The following is a 21,578-nucleotide window of genomic DNA, read 5'->3' as shown; positions in this document are numbered from 1 at the left end:
ACAAGTTTTAAGGTTTTACTTTATCCCAGTCCCTCTCTACGTCGTGGGGTGTTTGTGTGGACTGTGGAGTTGAGTGGGTGTGAAGCTAGTAATGTACAGTAGTACAGGAGGTATACAATGACTGGATGCAGTTCAATCCACATCTACTATGTACTGTATTGTATGTGCGTACATACATACTACAATAGCTTTCTTATCAATTAATTCTAGGCAGACAAATAACGGTCGGTACCCTGGGTGCCTATTCTGGTAATGTAATGTGCTTGCTTGCCTTGCTCAGCCCTAATTTGCAGGCAACCAGCCCTGCAATGCAAAAGATTTCTTGGGAGCTGTCGCCAGATGGAGACTTTCTTGGCAACGGCAAAGGTTCAGTGAGGGCAGAAGCGAGGACAGTGATTTGCACAGTACGATGCGTAGCAAAGCCTCGCGGTGGATCCCATTTGACTCGGGGGAACGCTGGGAAGCAAGCAAGCCATAGAACCCCACATTAGTTAATCAAGGCTTTCCTTCCGGCTGGCAAATTCCGAAAAGAGGAAAGGGGAAAAAAAAAAAAAGAAAAAAAAAAAGGTTCAACGACGCGGGGCAGTTTGACGCGTGCGCAGCCCCAACGTGATTTGATTATCGATGTGAATAACCTACACACACACATACATTACTTATCTTGGCTACCTTGTCATAAACCTGAGAACGACCATCGGTACATCCAAGGTACCCCGTTTCCTTAGCCAAACGATCAAATGGCTCTGTCACGTATTAATGGCAATGAGGAACTCTACGTTGGCGGGTGAGCCCTATCTTCCAATTATGCTTGTTGATTATCCTTTTGGTATTTTTGGTATTTTGGCTTGGCCCCAGCTTGATTTGATTTGATTTCGATTTAATTTGTTTTTGGCCCTTGACCTGTCAGATGTGTACTTTACTGTACTTATAACACAAGACTACTACTACTATTACCATTCCACTCCTCAAATATTTTGTTCTTCCCTATAACCATGACTCCACCGACGACGCATCATTCTGATATAAATTCCACACAAAAATCAGCGTCTTTGCCCTCCGCCGCGTTCAGAGCCTCGAGGAGAAGAACATCACGCACATCCTGTCCGTGATCGACTACTCGCTCGAAAAGTACCAGGAGCTGCGGGGCAAGTTCCAGCACATGAGCATCGACATTGACGACGTCGAGGATGCCGATCTGCTGCGCCACTTCCCAAAGCTCGTCCGCTTCATCGACGGAGCACTGCATCCGCCCCACGGTAGCGAGGGCGATCGACGAGGCAACGCCGTCTACGTGCACTGTGCCATGGGAAAGTCACGCTCCGTCACCGCCGTGTGCGCCTACCTGATGCACAAGCACCCCTCTCGCTTCGGCGCCGCAGAACGAAGCAACCCGGACCGCGAGACCGCAGCCCGCGTCGCCACCCAGGCTGCGGTCGACTGGGTTCGCCAGACGCGCGAGATCGCCGAGCCCAACGACGGCTTCATGAAGCAGCTGGCACTATGGTGGGAGATGGACACGCCCGCCGACGCCGACGATGCCGTCGAGAGGCATCCCGTCTACCAGCGTTGGCTGTACAAGCGCGAGGTCGAAGAGAGCATCAGGATCGGGCGCGCCCCAGACTGGGTTCGTTTCGAGGACGAGGAGTCGGCCAAGGAGGATGCTGCCACGGCCGGCCTAGACGCTGCTCAAAGCAAAGTCGAGATGAGGTGCAAAAAGTGCCGCCGCGTGCTCACCACGCAGCGCTTCATAGTCCCGCACTCCCCCGCCCACCCGACAAGCCACAAGACACTGCCCGCTTGCCCCCACGTCTTTGTCGAACCGCTCTCGTGGATGCGTCCCGTGCTGGAGACGGGCGAGCTCGACGGCAGGCTTACATGCCCCGGCGCCAAGTGCGGTGCCTCCGTCGGGAGGTACTCGTGGCTCGGCTTCAAGTGCAGCTGTGGCGAGTGGGTCTGTCCTGCCTTCTCGCTGCAAAGGAGCAAAGTGGACGAGGTGGCCGTTGCCGCCGCCTCCGCCGCCAGGGGAGCCAAACCCGCTTCGGACAACGTAGAGGACCCAAGGGCAAGGCTGGGTATTCGCATGCCGCCGTCGTTGAGGGAAAATCTCTGAAGCTGGGCACTGTTTCCCAAACCAGGCAGGCGGTCAACTGGTATCCATCCCGCCTTAGGTACGTCCCTCCCCCGGACCGTCGCCAACATCGGTGCATAATCAGCTCGCGGGCTGAACGATTCTGCATGCTGCAGCCATATCGAGAATTGTTGACCCGACTTTTTGCGCGCCCCCGCTGTGACGTTCATCGGTACGCCGATGCGTTGAGATCCAAAGGGGCTGTTTGTGTCCAGGGTTTCAGTCGTCATGATCGCGCCGCTCAAGCACATGATGAAGCCAGAGGCTGATCGGCTACGTTAGTAATCATCAAACTTATGAAGCTATTTATGATTCTCCAAATAGTCAACGTAGGGTGTAAATATTATATTTAGGTGCCGAGAACCTTATGCTGTGGTCTTGTTTGAAGTTGTGTATTAACTCGAGGAAAGTAATGCCGAACCTGCAATGACAATCAATGAAAAGGCAGCGACAATAAACATGAGTATTGTATCTGTCAGGGTAGTCCTGAATCAAAGTGAAGCTTTGTCAAAGTTTGAGATTCTCTCCAGACAATGCTATATCTTCTAGACTGTCCAGCAGTTATCTATCTAGGGTATAGGATAAACCATGGTAAAGTGGACTTGCGTTCAACAACCTGAGGCAGGACGCAGAAAACTGACATCAAGGTCCCCTATAAAATATCTAGGACGTGAGAGAAGCGCTCTAGGCTAGTATGTAGTCCAACATATACAGATACATAGGCCGTTGGACGCGATCGACAGGGGGCGGTACAAAAGCCATGACTTTCTCCCTGGAGGATTGCATCGAAACAACACATAAAAGCAGCAAAACTTATCAAATTGTCCCAACCAAACCAACACAAGCAAGGTCTATCTCAACAACACAAAACACGATGGGTATCTTGACAACTGCAACATTAGTAAACAGAGTATGGTAACAACCATTTCCATCTAAATATCAACAATAAAACGAATAAAAAAAGGGTATTAAGCCCTACAGGCTTTCCTGCTCACGCCACCCGTGCGGCTCTCCTCCTAGTGGTCGCGCCGGTGGCCGTCGCAGCGGGAGCACCAATCCGTGACCTCGTCGAGGTCTTCTTCTTCTCCTCTCTTTTCGCATCTGCCGTCATTGCAGCGGCAATGCATGCTGCCTCCTCCTTGGCCGCCGAAGCCGCGGCCAATTGAGCCGACGTTCTTCTGGGTGCAACCAAGCTGCTCGGCTTTTTAACTTTGCCAGCGGCCGTGCCGGTGGGCTTTTTGATCGGTGTCGGCGGAGGCAGGCGAGACGCAGTGCGTCGCCTGGTGACGGGGGCCGTCGTCAAATGAGCAGCAGGACCAGGAAAAGAAGCCGGAATGGCTCCATCATCATCATCTTCATCATCATCATCATCATCATCATTCGCGGCGAGCTCGTCGGCCGACTCCGAAGTGCTAATGAGCGCAACAGCAGCAGGTGGCTCCTGGTAGCTAGCCAGAGGCGTACCCCAACGGACGCTCTTAGCACTGCCCGATTTGGTGGTTTTGGCCCTCTTGTTCGTGGCCGCCGCCTTGTCCTCGCCTTCGTCGTCATCGTCACCAGAGAGCTTTCGCTTCGCCTGCAGGTTAAGCACGTCACTGGCATGGAGAGCCCCGGCCTTGTTACGACGGGTGTTGGCTCGCGTTGTGGCCTGAAGCTGGCGGTCGTCATTGCGAATGCTGGCGCTGCTTGGACTGCCCCCAAATCCACCATCTTCTCTGGCTATGCTGCAAATGATGGGCAGCTTGCTCATGGCGAAGCCATTGGCCGATGGGGCCGGCGGCAAGAGATTGCGTCTGGTGCGCGTGCTGCGACGCGGCGGCTGGGCGTCTCCTGGCTGGAACTCTGGGTTCAGGATGCCGTCGGATTCGGTCTCGGCGTTCTTTCGGCGACGCTTGGGCTTTGGAGGCGAGTGATCCTCCAACGATGGCGCCTGAAGGAGGCCGCTGCTGATCTGATCCTCGACAGGCTTGCGCTTCTTGGTTGGGCTCGGAGACATGTTAGAGCTCTTCTCCCGCAAAGGCTGTCGTTTCGAGCCGCTCTCGTCACCGCTTTCTGGCTCTGAACGTCGGACGGGGGAGCCTGAAGCAGATGTTCCAAGCGACCCTGATCGACGCTTGGCCTTGACAGCAGAGTCACCTTTTCCAGCCCTCACGCGTTCCATGAAGCTATGGAGGTCTGCACGATGTTCATCCTCCTCTTTTTGACGATGATCCGTGTTGGAGACTGGCTGCACTTGCTCCTTCATCGTTATGTCGTCTTCTGCATTCGGGTGTACATCAACTGGCATGTCCGGAAGGTTGAGAGCGATGGTGTCGTTGATTTGTTCGTGATTAATAGCATTCGTCATGTCGTCGTCGTCGTCATAGTATTCATCCAAGTTTTCGACATCAACTTCGTCAAGGTCATCAGGTTTGGAGGATTGACCCAGCGTATCGTCATTGCCAGTCTTGAAGGATGGGCTGACAGGTGAATCTGAGGGAGGAGAATGAGTAGACGCCTCGCGAGAACAACCGAATATATCCAGATTCTTGCGGAGATCAACATCGACCATATCGAAGTTGTTAGTGGCGGGAACGGCGGACTCGGCTTCGGGAGTAGATGGTGAAGTCGCAATCAAGTTACCCTTGACAGCATTAGGCTCGACAGCTCCGGAATCATTCTGCTTCGATTCTACATGCTTGACAATCTTATGATCAGGGAGCTCAGATTCCTTGTGGACTTGAGGTGTCTCGATAAGAGCCACGACTTCAGCAGCGGGGCTGGTATCGGCAGGGACCTGCATCTGAGTTTCGACGGGAGCCTCTGATTCGGCAAAAGCCGCCAGCGCATCCGTCCCAAGAGAAGATGAGCTGTCCTGAGTAGTAGACTCGTGATCGGTGGTAGCATCAACAAGAGGAACGTTTCTTTCCGAGACTTCAACAGGAGCAGTTTCACCCGTGGTGGAACAGGAAGGAGAAAACAGAGAACTATGAGTAATCTCCGATATAGCAAGGAGACGATTTGCAGTGAGCGATGAGCGACGTCTACCCCGGTGCTTCTTTGTGGGGGTTGAGATACGATGAGTGTCGGGCGAGGCTAGGTGCGTGGGTGTCGCATGATCTATCGCATGTATTGGCTTCTTGAATATAACTGGAGACGACTGTTGCTCAAGGCGGGCAGCGGCAATAGGAGACGCGGAGAAGCAATCAGGCGTGCGTAGCATAGCTGCAGCTCGCATCGGCGATAGACGCTTGGTAGACACAGGCGAGCCATAGTCATAGGTGGTGGGGGCTTTGGAAGGTGTTCCGTCTCCGTCAATGGTGGCTTGAGAAGGACTTATAAAAGTGAATCTCCATGGCGAAATCCTAGTGCGGTGGCCTGCAGATGACAGGCGGTGGATGAGAGATTTGGGAGGAGTGGCAATATCCCGACGTGGGGACTCGGAAGGTTCTGTGCATTCGTCGACGGTCGAAAGTCTGGGAGCGCGGCGGCAGCCTCTAATGTGGCGACCGGATTCTTCGGAGTTGGGCCTCTTGTTAGGGCCAACATTTGTGCTCCTAACATTCTCAAACTGGGCTTCCTCATAGCGCAGGATGGGATCGCTGTTGTAGCGACGTTTCCGGGGTATTATCGTCATTTTCTCAATGTCTATCGAGCCGTGCCAAGTATGATGCTCGATGAGCTTAGGAACTGGCAGGTCCTGCTGGTGTAGCTCAACATAATATTGGAAGACGGTGTTGCGAGCATCTTCCAAGATATGGAGCCGATCCGTCTTTCTGATAAAAGCATCGAGTGCTGGCAAGTTCCAAAGGAGGCTGTCTTCGGAGTCGATTTGATGTTGGAAGAAGTTCAGAGACCGCGCACGCTTGCGCGGGCCGCTCTGGATCCTGGAAAGCTCGCGCTCGACGGCTTTGTATTCCGGGTTGCTGGAGGGGCTTTGAGCCAGGACGCCGGCTCGTTTGTAGATGTCTCTGCCGCGAAAGCGTGGTAAAGCGGAGCCAAAGAGACAGTAGTCCCAAGGGCGTGGCGCAGGAAGCCGTGGGGGTTCGAGGTCAAGCTTGGCTGTGATTAGGCTGTTCATTCACGTCAGTCAGGCCCCACGCGATACAAGCATGACTTGACAGCCAAGCAGACAGAAAACCTACTTTGTCGTTCTGGCATTCGCGGTGCCATGGAAGAAAGTAACCTGCGGCTCCATGACAACAGGAATCGGGCCGTCAAAAGTAAAGACTGCACTCGAAGAAGGTCGACGCGTAAACAGCAACTCGGCATCTTTCATGCCAGCTGCAGTAGTCATGTCTCTTTTTGAGGCGAGATGCTTAGCCCACAGTCGGCCATAGGCTTCGACGGTCGGATTTGAGGTCATGGTAGTTGCATAAGGCGTGAGAGCGAAGGAATATCGACAGACGTGGAACGTGATCAGTGGAAATTGATGCAACAATCTCGGCGGAGCGCGATATGATCGCGATTCGAGACTGGCGACGAGGATGGGAACAAATTGGCAGACTGGTGTTACGATTTTTGCAAGGAATTACTTGCACCAATGCAGAGATTGGAAAAAGAATACAAAACTTGGGGAACGCCGGAGGATTCCAAAGCGCAAGGCAAGTCTAAAGTCGTGATGGTCGTAAAATTGCATTGCAGGTGGTTTTCCAGTCGTTGGGGGAAGGTCCGCATTCTCATTTGTTTCCCTTTGTTTACTTTCCACCGAGGCCCAAGCTGCCTGACCAATAGAAAGCTTGCCCACTCAATGACAGCTCAATGTGCTCCACGTACAAAGTTTGGACCCGCCTTTTCCAGCATTTTCGCGAGGACGCGACACGGACCACTGCGCGGCAGCTGACACGTGATCATGCGACAAGCATGTCGTGCCCAAGTTAGGTGCGCTATGAATTTTTTTGGGACAAAGGGGCGTGCAGCTACAGCGTTCTCCGTTGTAGCAAAGCTGTGGCGACCAGACTAGACATTCTTCTCGCAAGCGAACAAGGACGCCCGAGACGACACAACAACACTTGACCGAGACCACGAGGAGATGCAATATTTGCTTTAACTAGTGGCATAGTAGCGGAACAGAATCAACTCGCGCCACTTTGGTAGCCAAAACGCAGACATGTCATCCGCAAAGAAACCTATGCGCCTTCCGCCACTCAAGGCACTGCGCGTTCGCAACCCCGATGTTAAGGAGGTTAACCCGTGCCTGGCGGTTATGAGCTCAGTTCTTGGTGCGTTCCCAATTGCTTCCTTCCCCATATAACCTTCTCTTCTTAGACCACTACTCTCCCTCCGCCGGTTGAACCATCGCTGACAGTGCCTCACTTGCCATCACCCACAGCATGCTGGGCTTCGGCAGGCTACACAGCCCAGGGCTGCGCTGCCCTTGAGCAATCCCTTCGTGCATGTATGGACGGCCCACCAGCACCGAAGCCCAAGAAGAGCGAGATCAACTACCACCTGTCGAGAATGTACCCCAAGATCGCCGGACCGAGGAAGTTAAACAAGTGAAGTGGGATCATAAAACTGTGAACAACGGATATCAGCCAGAGTCCCAGGAGAAAACACCAGCAAAAGGGGAGTTTTCTGGTGAGAAAAGATCTGCTTCCGCGGTAGCTTACTCGACCGCACGCATGTGGGTGGGTTTTTATTTTGACTGCCTTGAGTATATGTCTTTGGGGAGGCATGATCGCAGGCGCAGAGGCTGCTAGCAAGATGCTCAGGCTTGCGAGGATAATCGTCCGGAATGCATGGTCTGGGGATGGCCCGGGTTAACAAATAAAGGGAGAAAGACGCATAAAACCGGCGTTTGATGGCGTCTCTTGGGAGAATTAAGTGCTGTATCTATGTTACAACGCTGTAGTATTCATGTATTAAATCTTGTACAAACATTCAATCCTTGCGCTGATATCCGAATCATACAAGTCAATTTCATCACTGGCATTTTACCACAGGCCGACTCGAGGAGGTTATTCGTCACGACACGCAGCGAGATCGCCCATCCAAAAAAGAAAACAAAAGTTCAGGGTACGTCGAAAATATTGCTCTGCCATTGCTGAAAATTCTATATCTCGGTATCTGGATAGAACAAACCAAAAGCGGAGAAAAACCAAGACCTTCGAACACGAAAAGTAAGAAGTAAAGTCCTAAAAAAGGCAGCAAAGCCTACATATTTCAAGATAAAAGGGGGAAAAAAGATAGAAACAAGAAAGGAAAGTAAAGAGGGTGGTATCTGGGTTAAAAAAAGAAAGAAAATTCTTGACCATAAAAGAGGTTTTGCGACGTTATTGGACGCGCTGGTATCTTCCAGGAATGGACCTCCCTATTATACTTCTATAAATTTGGGGTAAAAGTAATATAGGAGAGAACAGAAACAAAAAAAAAAAAAAAAAAAAAAAAAAAAAAAAAAAAAAAAAAACAAAGCATGGGCCGCAACCAACACAAAAAGAAACAAGACAATCCGACGCCGTCTCAATGTTGCATGCATGCCGAAAACAAGATCCAGTAGGTTGAGTCAAGGGAAAGAAAGTAAAAGTATGAAAGAATGCTTCCCGATGCTTGGTAGCAAGGACCGTCCTCGGTTGTCAATAGACACGTTGGTACCAGCGACTCCCTTTGGAAGAGTGGAAACTGAACAGTATAAATGTCCAGTGTCTCAATTTGGTTTACTGTTGCCTTTGGTCATATGCCGATTCCCCCATCGTCGGCGTCGTCATTTCTGCGGTAGACTTGAGACTCATCCCTACTCGCCGCCAATGCCAACGCAAAACAGCTCGACCTCGCCCACGCCGCCATTGTACATGTCGCGATCACCGTTCCGCCCGTCTGTGAACGCCATCTGCACGTCCTCGTCGCAGACAATGCTCACAAAGTCGCCCTCTTCGTCGCGGTACCGTAGCCGTAGGTTGCCCCTCGAAATGCTGCTGTTTGTAAATCGAGCCAGCTTGGCGTCAATCCGATCTACCAGGCTGCGATATGTAATGTTGTACGCCGCCACGAGCGTCATGTAGTTGCTGGTGTCATAATTGACCTTGACCTTGAGCTGCGTTGGCATCATCCCACCGCCTTGGTCAGGTGACAACAGTCCAGCCGTGTTGGGTGGCTGCGGTGTCCCAGGGCCGAGCGGAGGGCTGACTGTCCGTCCCATGTCGGCTGAGAGGTTGAGGGGGGCCGGAGTATGGCCCGAGCCTGGTGGGTTGGGCGTGCCACCTCTTGGATAGACAGGCTGCATTGGGAACTGCGCCATGGTTCCTCCAGAGTATCCACCGCCTTGTTGCATCAGCCTGTCTCTTTGAACACCCGGGCTCTGCGTATTTGACCTCATCGGCAAATCATTGCGGAGGCTCAGGGCTGGGCTGCCAGTGTTACTCCTCGGGATATTTAAATCGTGTCTTTCGTGCGCTGCATGGAGATGGGCTGGGATTCCGGGCACTGCAGGCACATTGCTTTGGCTCCCCCCAGGCGTCCGACGCATCCCCGGTGGGCCTTGGCCTTGGATGTCCGGCGTGCTGTAACTCCTACTCCGGCTTTGTTGCGATGCCCCCTGAGCACTATGAGATGCCATTACGGGCATGCTGGGTCCGCGGGGGTTTCTTCCGTTGGCACCCGACATGCCGTATGCATTGACAGGCGAGGGTCCGTCTCGTGAGGGTGCACGTGGCATCGCAGGTGCTGTGTACCTGTTCTGGTCCACAATGGGACCATCCCACATACCGGGGTACGGCTGTCCGGTTACTCCCTTGAACGAACCGTAACCTGCGCTGCCTGGGAACACGTTCGAGGCGGTGCTTGTTCTGGAAGACACGGGCGACTCGCCAATTGGCGAAAAGTATGAATCGGCAGGGCGATACCCGGGTGAACTACCGCCGCCTTGGAGTTGTGTCTGTACGCTGAGGGGTTGTGGTGGCTGAGGGAGAGGGAAGCGGGGAGGCGGCGCCCGCACTATGCTCGCTATCGACTGTGAACTCTCGCCCGTTTGTGATCGTCCTCGTATGCTGGCGGTGGAGTTCATACGCGGCATGGTTCCTGCCATAGCCTGAAACTGCTGTGGTTGCGGTGGTATTGCCCCGAACTCATATTCCTCCTCCTCTTCGGGTTGTGTCTGCGCGTACGGGTTTTCGATCGCTGACTGTGAACGCATCCATGCGAACTCGGCGTTAGGTTGATCGGGACTTGTCGCCGACTGGGAGCCACTGGCCTTCCTTTGTTGGTCTAAGCCTGCCGCCCACTTTTTCATCATCTCCTCGTTCTGAAATTTGATGATAAAATTTTCTACGCCTGGATCACCTTTCCACCAGATTTGAACCGTGTATGAACCAGGCTTGGCAAACGAAAGGACTTCGGTGACATTGGTCATGAAGATACGCCCCTTGAGCTGCAACTTCGCACCCTTGTTCCGGATCTTGGGTCCCGTTGACTTTGTTTTGTCTTTTTTGTCTTTGCTCTTGTTCGATGATATCTCCTTGCAGCAAAGTAAGATGCATTCAAAAAGATAGATTTCGTACTAAAAGATGGGTTAGATCGTTTGGTGAATAACCAGTAATAAGGAAGGTAGCACAAAAAACAAAACAATAAAAAAAAAACACAATAGGGCGCTTTACTGTCTTTGCATTACTCACATCCCTCTCGGATTCGCTCTTCCCTGTGAGAACTGTATGTACTCCGTGTAGCAACAGAGAGCCAAATTGGTCAACTTGGTGGTTCTTCCAGTCGTCCACTCTTGTTTTGAGATCTTCGAGGGCATCATCCAGAAGATCGCGGTCCACTGCCTCGTTGGCTTTCTGTAGCGTTCTTTCTGCAGCTGCAATACCAAGAGAAAGATCGTCCTTGACCTTCTCGTCTTCACTCTTTTTCAAAAGATCCTGCACAGATACAGAGTTAATGTGGTTCCTGAGATGCCATGTGCCTGCTGACGAACCCGCCACGACAACCTACTTTGAGTAGCAAAGGATATTTGACCAGCCTTTGCATTGGTTTTAACAAAAAGCCGTCCAGGGTATTAAAGTCGCAAGCGACCGGATGTTCAATGCTCTTGATCTTGTCAAACTCTGACTGCGCGATCAACGCTGCCTTCCGTTGGTTCGCTATGAATGGTGTGTAGATGGGGTCGAAGCTGGCCTCCATAGCTACAAAGGGACTTCCCCACTGTTGCACCTCACCTGGCATCGAGTTTGTTGTCTCCACGCGGATTAGGAAGCGGCGTTGAAAGTCTAGAATGGCGTCAATGTTTCCAAAGATCTGGTAAGCGACATCGCCCGTCACGATTCCCCTCTCCGTCAACGCCTTCTTCAGGTCGTGCAGATTCTCCAGATCCTGAACGTATTTGCGCTCTGTGTCGACGAGCTCTCGAACGATGTAGTCACGGTAGCTCATCTTCGATTTGCCGTTGTCAGGCATATCATCCTCCGGGTATGGCTGCTGTTGTATTAACATTCCACGAGTCTGCGCGATATCTAAAACCTGGTTCACCACCGTCGTAACCTGCATTGGTGAAAGCGTCAGCAACGAACAGGAATGGTGGCATGCAGTCGTGTTCCAAGCCATGCGTGGCACAAGTTACCAAGAACGCACCTTTACAAAGCCTGTGGTATCGTTCTTGAGGAGATCACTGATGGTGAAGATGTCCTCAATGCCAAGCTCATTCTTGCACTGTTCCGCAAATTTATAGATATACATCTTGGCCTTTTTCGCGTCAGGTGTCGGGTCGAAGTTCATCGGGTTCTCGGGCTTGAGGAGATTAAAAATGACAATGAGAGGCGTCCCCATGCGGAGTAATTTCCACACAGACTCGACGATTCCTCCTTCAGGATCTTCAGCCTCCCACTGATCCATGAGACTCATGTATTCGTCGAAGCCCGGTACCTGGGCGAGTCTCTGCTTCAACGACATGCATATTTGGTACAGTGACCTCGAGGCGTCGGCCTTCTGATTGATGATGTTACTTGTAGCAACAACTTGGCCGCCGTTGGGTACTGGGACAACAGTTGAGGCGCTTGCCAAGCTGGACAGAGAAGTCGTAGAGTTGTGAAGCGTCGTCCCAGACAGCTGACTCGCCCTGAGGGGCGGGATGCCCACGGCAGGCCCGGTGCTGCCCATTGTGCCTTGGAGTCTGGCGACGCCACCGGTCGAGGAGGGAAATATTGGCGTCGTGTTGGTTCTCAAGAGGGGCGCATATGCCATCACCAGCGCATTCGGCGGAGTAAAAGCCACCGGGCACGTGGGATGGCGGACACCGATGTCCTCGCTGGCGAAGCGTCGACTCGGGCCGGGGAGCGATTAATCGTGCGTCGTCAAAGTTGTTATTGTTTTTCAAGCGGGAAAAATTACAAAGCGGAATGAGCGCGTAGGTCGTCGAGGTCAAAAAACGAGGTCTCGTGTATCTCAAGAGCGAATGTTTCGAACTCGAAGTCGAAATGGCGGAGTCTGGCGGTCGGCGGCAGTCGTCGGTTGGTGGCAAAGGACGAAGAACGGTGGGGGTGGATCAGTGGTGAAAAAGCCCACTAGACGCAATTAATAGGCTTCGTTTGGAGCGAGAGGGAAAATATGTAGCCGTCGAAGAATGAACAATTGAAGAAAGATCAAAGCAAGAAAAGAAAAGAAAAGAAACCCCAGTCGTAAAGTCTTGAAAGATGGAAGATTGAGAGAAGAAAAAAAAAAAAAAAAAAAAAAAAGCGCCGCACATGAGTGGGATGGATGCGCGGGTCACGTCGGTACTGTGATGAATGTGGTAAAGGGTATGGTTGGGTAAGTGTACAGGCAGGCACAGAAGCTCGACCGACGTGCAGCAGACACAGCACAGCACAGGGCAGTTGGTGGTTGGTGGTGACCCTTGCGCTGCGCTCACTCGCGGGTTGGGTGCGGGCGTTGGGAGGAGTGGCTGCTGATTCACGTCATTCGACTGCAAGCTGCGTACGAGTCTTGGTCCGGGTTGTCTCCAATTAGTAAAGCAGAAGTTCCCTTTGGTTTTGTTTTTTTAAACCTGGCGACAAAGCAGTCAATGAATCGATTCTATGTAGTAGTGTTGTTGTTTTCTCTTTTTTTTTCTTTTTTTCTTTTTTTTCTCCTTCCCTCGCAGTAATGGCTCCAAGAATTCCTCAATGTCACCTGCCTAATACCAAAACAGGCCTGGGAATGGGAAATCAGGAGACGCGGGGCGAAAAGAAGCAGCCACCCTTCGAAATTGTTTCCAGAGGTGTCAAGGTCCGAATTTGAAACGGGCCATGGGGTATGGATGGGTCGTACCCCCTGGTCCTGGTTGGCTGGACCGGGCGCGGTAAAGACGGAAAAGAGGGTCTGACTGGGGTCAACTGGCAACCCAAAGGGCACCCAAGCAAAGCACCCCGGCTGTAGCCTTGATTGGGAGTGGCATCCAAAAGGGGTTTTGGTTCTTCAACCGTCGCGGCGTCAAATTGCTCAGTTGGGCTGACGACATGCTACACTAATAAATATGCCGGCCACCCACGTAACCTACTTACCTATCTTCTCGAAGCTTGATTCATCTCGGGAGACCTACCTAGTCAGCTGCATGCAGTTTGCACTGTCTGTCTTGATACATCTGGTTGCAGTTTGGCAAGTTGCCAACAGATTGGCCGGAGCAAAAGACGAGACGCATATTTTGCTACCTACCGTACCTGTAAGTGCCCAAACTAAGGTTGCAGAAATCTCAAGGTGAGAGTGAGTGGATGCGATGTGGACGAACTTTGGCCTGGATTAGTTCAGTGGTCCGCAATTCGCAATTCGAAGCCCTGGTTCGCAATCTCAATCCGATGGATTCGGTTCCTATCAATCAATCAGTCCACGATACGCCGGATCCCTCTCCGGCACTGGGGCGGGCTCGCGCTAACAAAAAAAGGACAATGGAGTCTGCGTGTGCTTTGTGATGGTTTGGATCCGAAGCTTCTCTATCACATTTTGCTGAACATTTCTATTCATTCCTTCACTTGCCTTTTGCTGTCCACTGTCAAACGCACAATTATCGCTGAAAACGGCAATGGGGTAAATACCAATTTTCCTGTCCTTAGTCCATTCCCGTCTTCCTTTTTATCTCTCTCCCCAATTTTTTCTCCATCACTCTATCCTTCTCTTGTCAGCCTAATTATAAAAATCTGGTAATCAGGGCCGCATAATCGGACCAAAACTCATCGACCAACCAGGTGGAAACCGGCTTCTGAATCATTTACTAACCAAGCTAACTTTGGGTTCCCACATGATTGAGTACTTATTATTAGTATATTTCTATATAAATTGTACCCAACACTGTGTCTCCTCGGAGAGTGCAATGAATGGGTCGATGGTTATTGCCAAGCGTGCAGTTCAATACTATGGCGGATGGTGGGAGGGAGGGTACTGTACATACATGAGACTCATTTCAATTTTTACTGACCCTTATAGACTGGGAATACATGGCTTAGTACAGTAGCTATGTACCGTACCATGCGGGTTTGTAGGTCTTGCAGCCTGGCCCCGTCGACACCGCCGTCGACACGCCGCGGCAATCTGTGCAGCCTTTGGCACCGTGCATCGACGATCAATGCCAATTCATCTCATCTCCCCTCTTCAGCGGCACGGCTTGCTCTGAGCATTGATCTGTCTTGACTTTGCCTGTTTCACGGTGATCAGACGGGGGGAACGATGCCGCTAATCCCGAAACGGGGAAGTCGCTAAAGCACTATGCAAACGGTTGTGTTTGTTCTACTGGCCAACTACCGGCCATTCGATTGCCGCATAATCTAATTCTAACCTACCTATTTCTGGTTGGTCATTAAAAGCTCTTGTACTGGAGATCCTGTCGATTTCGACATTGTCTAGTCTAAACTAGGCGTCTAGTCTGGGCCTTGATGAGTTCTGCGACGGCGCGGGCCTTTTCTACTTGCAGAGATTGACGGAAATTGGTGTCTGGCAAGACATGGCGCAGGAACGCTTGAGCTCAACTCTGACGCCGCAACTGTTTGTTTTCTGCACCTGCCCCCTCGCTCTGTCTTCCCCTCCTTCCCGTCTCATCTATCTATTCGCAGGTACGCATTTCGCTGACTGAACACAACACCTGTTGGCGCAAAACAGACACGTCTCTGATAAACTGGAAATCTTACAGAACATGCAGTGCCCCAGGGGAGGGTTGTTCTCGATGCCAGAAGCCGAGTAGGTACGCAAGCAGCGGCCGAAAACGAGCGTGATCCGCCCTGGCGTAAAAGCAGCGGATGGGGAAGGATGTTAAATGTTCGCATGCCCAAGCAACCTGGGCCTCTTGTGCGATTTTCATAGCATTGACCCTTCAATGCGTCCTTAGCCTTCCCTTGTTCAGAAACACTCCGCATTTACTTGACGCAGCGTACACGTCTGGATCCCCGTGGCGCAGAGCCCGTTTACCATTTGATGTTGTGTATGTGCAGCCTATATATTGTCAGCGAGCGGGGTTGTGACCTGTCGTTCGCCGCACTTGGCTGGGATTATGCTTGAGAGAATGTGGCTTTACGAAAGTACGCATGGGTTAGAAAGAAAAAAAAAATATGTATAGCATTCCTCAGTACCCAGTGATTAACCAGGTAGCCACAAAATAAGCAAACAGAGGTTAAGGTCTGTAAGTCATTGGCTCAAGGCGACCGACGTTTGCTTTTCTTGCAAGAAAGGATAAACATAGAAGGGCGGCAGTCAGGTTGCTTAAAGCGTTCGCTGACAATTCTGGATCCAGATTCTGATTTGGATTTAGTAACATGATCAGCTCTATGTGAGCGATATTATGGTAAGGCAGCCACGGAATTTGGTCACTAGCGGTTTGAAGAGTTACGTAGTACTTACGAGTATGAACTTGAAATGTTCAGGATTTCATTTGTAACTGATTTGGTTAAAGTTTGCCTACAATCGGCGACTCGCATGTTTGGATAAACGCTACATATACATGGCTAGAAATAAACACAGTACTGCATGTATTTTAACAAAAGCCACGCAGGGAAAGCGACTGATGCTGCTGTTAGAACCCGGAGAAAGCTTGTACTCGAGAGGGTCATTATTTTAGCCATGGAGGACCCAAATTCGGTTATGCAGGACCCAAGACTCTCGTTGTACATCATGCTTCTCTATACCAGTATATAATTTGTTTAAACGAGACGACGGTACATAACATGCCCGGGCCGGTGCGAGAGTGTGACTATCTGTTATAGGCATCATTCCCTTCTAAAAAAAAAAAAAAAAAAAAAAAAAAAAAAATAATGATGGGTGCGTATAAAAGCAACCAAAATAATAGCACTAGACAAGTCCAGAAGAGAAGACCACAGAAAGTGAGAAGTGACACGCCAAGCGGGATACCACAGACGCAACGTTAAGGGCGGGCTCCGTACGGCCGAATGTTAGTGTATCTTTGTATCGAACATCGAACAAGCCTTGCGCTCTTTTGCTAAATCTTCAACTTGCCTCGCTAACAACATGCAGCATGTAGTAGCCGATGTGGTGCAAGGAGAGCAACAAGTGGCGGTAAGCGCAACCATAGAGAGCCGTTTTTTTTATTTTCTAATTTTTCATTTGAAGGAACTTCTTATGCATGGGGAAACTTTACGGCAACTGCTGCGAGATTCCCTCGACACGACCTATATTGAGAAATGTGTAATGTGGTGAGATATGCATTTGCTAATAAATGTACGCTATCCTTTTTTTTTTTCTTTTTTTCTTATTCGGTTCACACATACAAAATACATACAATACCTAGGTATGACGAAACGGAGCCTGGATTGGTAGGTAGTCTGGGTCGTGCAAGTCGTACATGTATCGCAAGACATTCACGCTGCAGTGATATCATCTCCTGTTGCTAAAACCTGGAACTCATCTGGCTGTGGCTAGATAGATACCTTACATAGTATCTATATCAGTAGGTAGGGAGGCATTTTTGCAGCAAATGCATGATGGCATAGGGTACGAGTGACAAGGGAGATAAACTGGATGACGAAAAGCAAATCAAGGCTCAGCTCGACCCACCACTGCCCAAAATTCCCATCATCTCCCTGTGTGTTTCTGTGCTGTTATTACTACGTGCTTAGAGGTAGGTCATGACCAAACGACATGAGTTTTTAGAACAGCCGCAGACTAGTTCTGTCTGGCACTAGATCACCTGAAAATGACCAGAAGGCTTTTACAGTAAATATGAAGCGGAAAGTTTTTTGGATAGTGTTGTACAAGCTTTGAAAAAAAATATTGTTGCGATTAGGGTAAGCAGCAGCACTAAAGTGAGTGATGGCGTGATGATTCGCCGTTTTCAACGGTCAACGTTAGGCTAGCCTGGCAACTTTGCTGACATAAACCAGCGAACCATCTGGGCGTTCACCCCACCAGCCAAACACAACTCGCCTCACCATGCTGGAGGGCTGCGCTTTGTTGAAGTAGCTGGACGCCTTGGCAGCCCGACTTGTTTTGGGGCGGTCACGTCAAGGCGCATGCAATAGGTGCTGCTCGCTACGCAATTTTCAATACCCACCTTGGATTGAAGCCTGGATAAGTCCTCTTCGCGCCCTGGAATACAGTACAGAGGGAGGAGCACAGCCTGGTACAAAGGTGCCCTGGCTCAGGAGCCTGCCTGCGTGCGAGCACGATTCGATTTGATACTCAGCGTTCCGCCCAGTACCGAGATATCCCAGTCGCCCAACCCACAACCAAATCCCACAATCGAAGCCACCCTCGCGTCATCACCACCTTCAGAAAGAAGACAGGCCGGACGATCCGGCGCGCCATTACCAACGTATATTCGTTTCATCAAAACCCTACTGCCCACCTGGATCTCTTGGGTGCTACCGCAACTGCATGCGCCAGGCAACTTTCGATCCTGTACATATCTACACAATACCGTGCAGCCGATTTCTCGTGAGCCCGGAGACGAAGACGCAGTTCACGTTGCAACCTGCCACAAAGGTCCGGTCCACCTATCGGTCCACAACACGAGCGCTCCATACCTAGCTTGAAAGGGTACCTACCTATTTAGTCACCGCCGTCACTGTCACATCGAGGAGACATACACCCCTCAGAGGGCAGTGCGCCTTTCAGCTGCACTCTCGTGTTCCCCTGGCTAAGCCATACAAACAACGAGTTGGCCTCATTCGACCGTTTTCGCTATAATGAATTCGGCTGATGAGGGCTATAGCGAGGCCCCTCTCAATACCTTGGTCTCGACCTCGTTCTACAAGTCCCACTCAAGTAACAGATCCCCCGTGTCGGATCTTTTACTGCAACACATGTCGGACCTTTCCATCGCCAACAAGACGGGTAGGTAGAATCCATCCTCAGCTCTTTTTGCTTTTGTGGCGGCGCGCTTGGCTGTCGCGGGTGCTTCTAGCCGCCGCCTCTCCCCAAGCTTGCAAGCTCGTTTGACACCAACTAACTCTTGCCATTCCATCCTGCTACCGCGCGCAGAGCTCACTCTCGCACTCCTAGATGAGCTCCCCACGAGCGTCGTTGCTGAAATCGTACAGCGTCTCAACCCGCGACTCTACATCGACTTTATCATGTATCTCCCCGCCGAGATCTGTCTCAAGATACTGGGCTATCTCGATCCACTGTCTCTCATCAACCTAGCCAAAGCTTGTCGAGCCTGGCACAACCTCGCCTCAGACGGGAAGCTTTGGGAGCGCATTTACTACCGTGAAGGATGGAAGACGATAAAATCGGAAATCGATTTGTGGGAAGACAAGGTGAACGCGGCAGCCTTGTCTGGAAGCTCTTTGAATGGGCCGCTACACAGGTTGCGGTCGTCCGAAGACGGACACACACATAAGAAGCGTGCCATCACGAGCCCTACGAGATCACCACCCGATGACACTCGTGATGTCGACTACCCCATGATGGACGATGCTGCAATGAGCGGTTCAAGCATATTTGGTAACAGCTCTGGCTCATCAAATACGAGGACGTGTGTCACGCCAGGGATCGGCGCATTGAACGTGAACGGCCTCACTGGCGACTCGAAGGGGAAAGGCAAGGAGCCCGCGCATACTCCCAGGACGGCGCTCTCCCGGGAAACGAGCGAAATCAAGCCCGAGTCTTTACCAGAAATAATTCCAGCTGAAACGAACCTGCCCAAGACGACTCTTTGGAACTGGCATACAAATTCAAACAGGTACAGACTCAACTGGAAATACATGTATGCGACTCGACATCGGCTAGAACAGAACTGGGAGAGTGGCAAATTTGTCAACTTCCAGTTCCCGCATCCAAACCATCCCGAGGAAGGTCACAAGGAGTGCATTTACAGTCTTCAGTTCAACTCGGAATATTTGGTCAGCGGCAGCAGGGACAAGACGGTTCGCATATGGGACATGTACACGCGGAGGCTCGTCAGGGCGCCGCTTGTTGGCCACAAGGGATCCGTGCTGTGCCTGCAATTCGATTCAGATCCAGACGAGGATATCATAGTTACGGGCAGCAGCGATTCAGACGTTATCATCTGGAAGTTTTCAACCGGCGAGATGGTACAGCGGCTTAAGTGTGCGCACCACGAGTCGGTGCTCAATGTCAAGTTCGACAAACGGATCCTTGTGACTTGCTCAAAAGACAAGACCATCAAGGTGTTCAACAGACGACCCATTGGACCTGGCGAGGAAGGCTATGGGGACACTGGTGCGGTGTATGGCGTTGGTCAGGTCATCCAAAGCCAACATACACATTACGACGGCATCGACAACCTGGCCATCATACCGCCTTACTCCATGATCGGCGCACTCAAAGGTCACGGGGCTGCTGTGAATGCTGTGCAAATAGTTGGCAACGAAGTCGTCTCTGCCTCCGGAGACCGACACCTCAAGATTTGGGACTGGCCGACACAACACTGCAAGTGCACTTACATTGGCCACGCGAAAGGAATTGCCTGTGTTCAATATGATGGCAAGCGTATCGTGAGCGGTAGCAACGACAATGCGATCAAGGTTTTTGATAGCAGAACAGGACTCGAGGTAGCGAGTCTTCAAGGGCACACGGACTTGGTAAGGACCTTGCAGTCCGGCTTCGCAGACCTTCCATACAGCGATTACGAGGATGCCGAAGAGGCGAGGCGTGTCGACAAGAAGTTCAGCGCTGCGGTTCGGGCGGGAACGCTGTTAACCCAGACTAGGGGTAGCTCAAGAAACGCGGGGAGCAGCAGGCCAGAGGAGCTTACAGCCTATGGCGCAAAACTACCTCCCGGCGGTGGTGGAGGCAAGTATGCACGAATAGTGTCGGGGTCCTACGATGAAAGCATCATCGTCTGGAGACGCAACAAAGAAGGAAAGTGGTACAAACAGCATCATCTCAGACAAGAAGAGGCGGCACTAGCGGCGGCATCGCGGCCGACAGACGACCCTGCAGATTACCCGGGACGAGGATCAGGTGGCCATGCGCGCCCCGTCGATGTTTCTGGGTTGTCAGGGGCAGAGCTGACCCTTCACAGGTTGAGAGCTCAGCGGCAGCCGGAGTCAGCCGACGCTCCTGTGGCTGGACCCACAACCTCCGGGTCAGGGATGGCGAGCCATTCGCACAGAAGATCAGCGAGGCCGCGGGTTCAGGAGGGCACAGCACCGACTCGTCCGCAACAGACTTCAGAAAGAGATGAGCCGACCCGTCCAATGCCAGAATCACATAGGGGATCGTCAGCCGAGGTTAGTGCCAATGTCGCAGCAGAATTAGCAAACAGCCAAGAGGTGGCTGGTGGACCGCAATACCTTGCTTCTGGCCACGCGCCATCGCTCCACGCAGCGTCACTCTCGAACTCGTCAGCGCGCTCGTTGACACACATGATCGACGTAACGGTCCCGCAGGGGGTATACGCATTGCAGCAGGCCTTGAGCAACTTCCCGGCTATGGTGGCACTCCAGCCTCAATTGCAGGCGGCCATCGACAGAGAGCCCAACCCGATGGTGCGTAGCCAGATGCGCCAAGCCGTCAGCACCGCGGTAGTGAGGGCGCAGCTGGCTCAGGCTCGGGCGCAACGTGAAAACATGCATAGCCTGAGGGCGGTCAGTAACGCCGCAAGGGCTGCCGATGCTAGCGGTGGTAGTTCAGGGCCATCGGCGGCATCCTCGAGGCCCCAGGCGGCCAGTAGCAACTCGGAACCAACTGTTTTGCCGTCTGGCCGGCCGTCTATGCCCGCAGACGATACAGGGTTGCCGCCCACGGACATTCCTGCCGCTACGGCGACCTCCTCTTCTACAGGACCACCAGCAGAAACAACAGCGGCGGCGGTGACATCAGCGACCAACGGCGCACCGCCAGCAGGACCTCCACCAGCACCTAGCATGGCGCCCGCGCACCCCGTACTTCCCGTTGCTGTCGGAGGACGCCTGAACCAGGCCGCCGCAGATGAACGTACTCCAGTGCGTATATTTAAGCTTCAGTTTGATGTTCGCAGGATCATTTGCTGCAGTCAGACAAGCGTCATTGTGGGCTGGGACTTTTGCAACGGGGATCCAGAGCTGGAAGAGGCGAGTCGATTCTGGGCCACTGTGGAGTAGGTGGCTTTGATCTTTCATTTTTT

At 51.9% G+C, this 21,578-nt stretch overlaps 5 protein-coding genes across 5 annotated transcripts; 3 read left to right on the top strand and 2 right to left on the bottom strand.

Moving 5' to 3' along the window:
- Window positions 1-737: 737 nt before the first annotated feature.
- PpBr36_10113 (uncharacterized protein) lies at window positions 738-2,110 on the top strand (the record flags this gene model as incomplete). Its single annotated transcript, XM_029897227.1, has 2 exons — window positions 738-784; window positions 1,045-2,110. 2 exons carry the CDS (start codon window positions 738-740, stop codon window positions 2,108-2,110), a joined length of 1,113 nt encoding a protein of 370 aa, XP_029744453.1.
- A 1,009-nt stretch (window positions 2,111-3,119) lies between these two features.
- PpBr36_10112 (uncharacterized protein) lies at window positions 3,120-6,473 on the bottom strand (the record flags this gene model as incomplete). The annotated part of the gene is made up of 2 exons (XM_029897226.1): window positions 3,120-6,180; window positions 6,253-6,473. The coding sequence occupies 2 exons, from the start codon at window positions 6,471-6,473 to the stop codon at window positions 3,120-3,122; spliced, it is 3,282 nt and encodes a 1,093-aa protein (XP_029744448.1).
- Window positions 6,474-7,217: 744 nt separating this feature from the next.
- Window positions 7,218-7,609, top strand: PpBr36_10111 (uncharacterized protein; the record flags this gene model as incomplete). Its single annotated transcript, XM_029897225.1, has 2 exons — window positions 7,218-7,329; window positions 7,440-7,609. The coding sequence occupies 2 exons, from the start codon at window positions 7,218-7,220 to the stop codon at window positions 7,607-7,609; spliced, it is 282 nt and encodes a 93-aa protein (XP_029744451.1).
- Window positions 7,610-8,840: 1,231 nt separating this feature from the next.
- Window positions 8,841-12,277, bottom strand: PpBr36_10110 (uncharacterized protein; the record flags this gene model as incomplete). The annotated part of the gene is made up of 4 exons (XM_029897224.1): window positions 8,841-10,601; window positions 10,717-10,959; window positions 11,033-11,578; window positions 11,669-12,277. The coding sequence occupies 4 exons, from the start codon at window positions 12,275-12,277 to the stop codon at window positions 8,841-8,843; spliced, it is 3,159 nt and encodes a 1,052-aa protein (XP_029744452.1).
- A 5,915-nt stretch (window positions 12,278-18,192) lies between these two features.
- PpBr36_10109 (uncharacterized protein) lies at window positions 18,193-21,555 on the top strand (the record flags this gene model as incomplete). Its single annotated transcript, XM_029897223.1, has 2 exons — window positions 18,193-18,340; window positions 18,488-21,555. The coding sequence occupies 2 exons, from the start codon at window positions 18,193-18,195 to the stop codon at window positions 21,553-21,555; spliced, it is 3,216 nt and encodes a 1,071-aa protein (XP_029744289.1).
- Window positions 21,556-21,578: the final 23 nt, after the last annotated feature.

Source organism: Pyricularia pennisetigena (assembly GCF_004337985.1).
Source record: "Pyricularia pennisetigena strain Br36 chromosome 4 map unlocalized Pyricularia_pennisetigena_Br36_Scf_9, whole genome shotgun sequence".
Taxonomy (NCBI): Eukaryota; Fungi; Ascomycota; class Sordariomycetes; order Magnaporthales; family Pyriculariaceae; genus Pyricularia; species Pyricularia pennisetigena.
The sequence above is the reverse complement of the archived record's forward strand: the minus strand, read 5'-3'. Positions and strand labels throughout refer to the sequence as shown.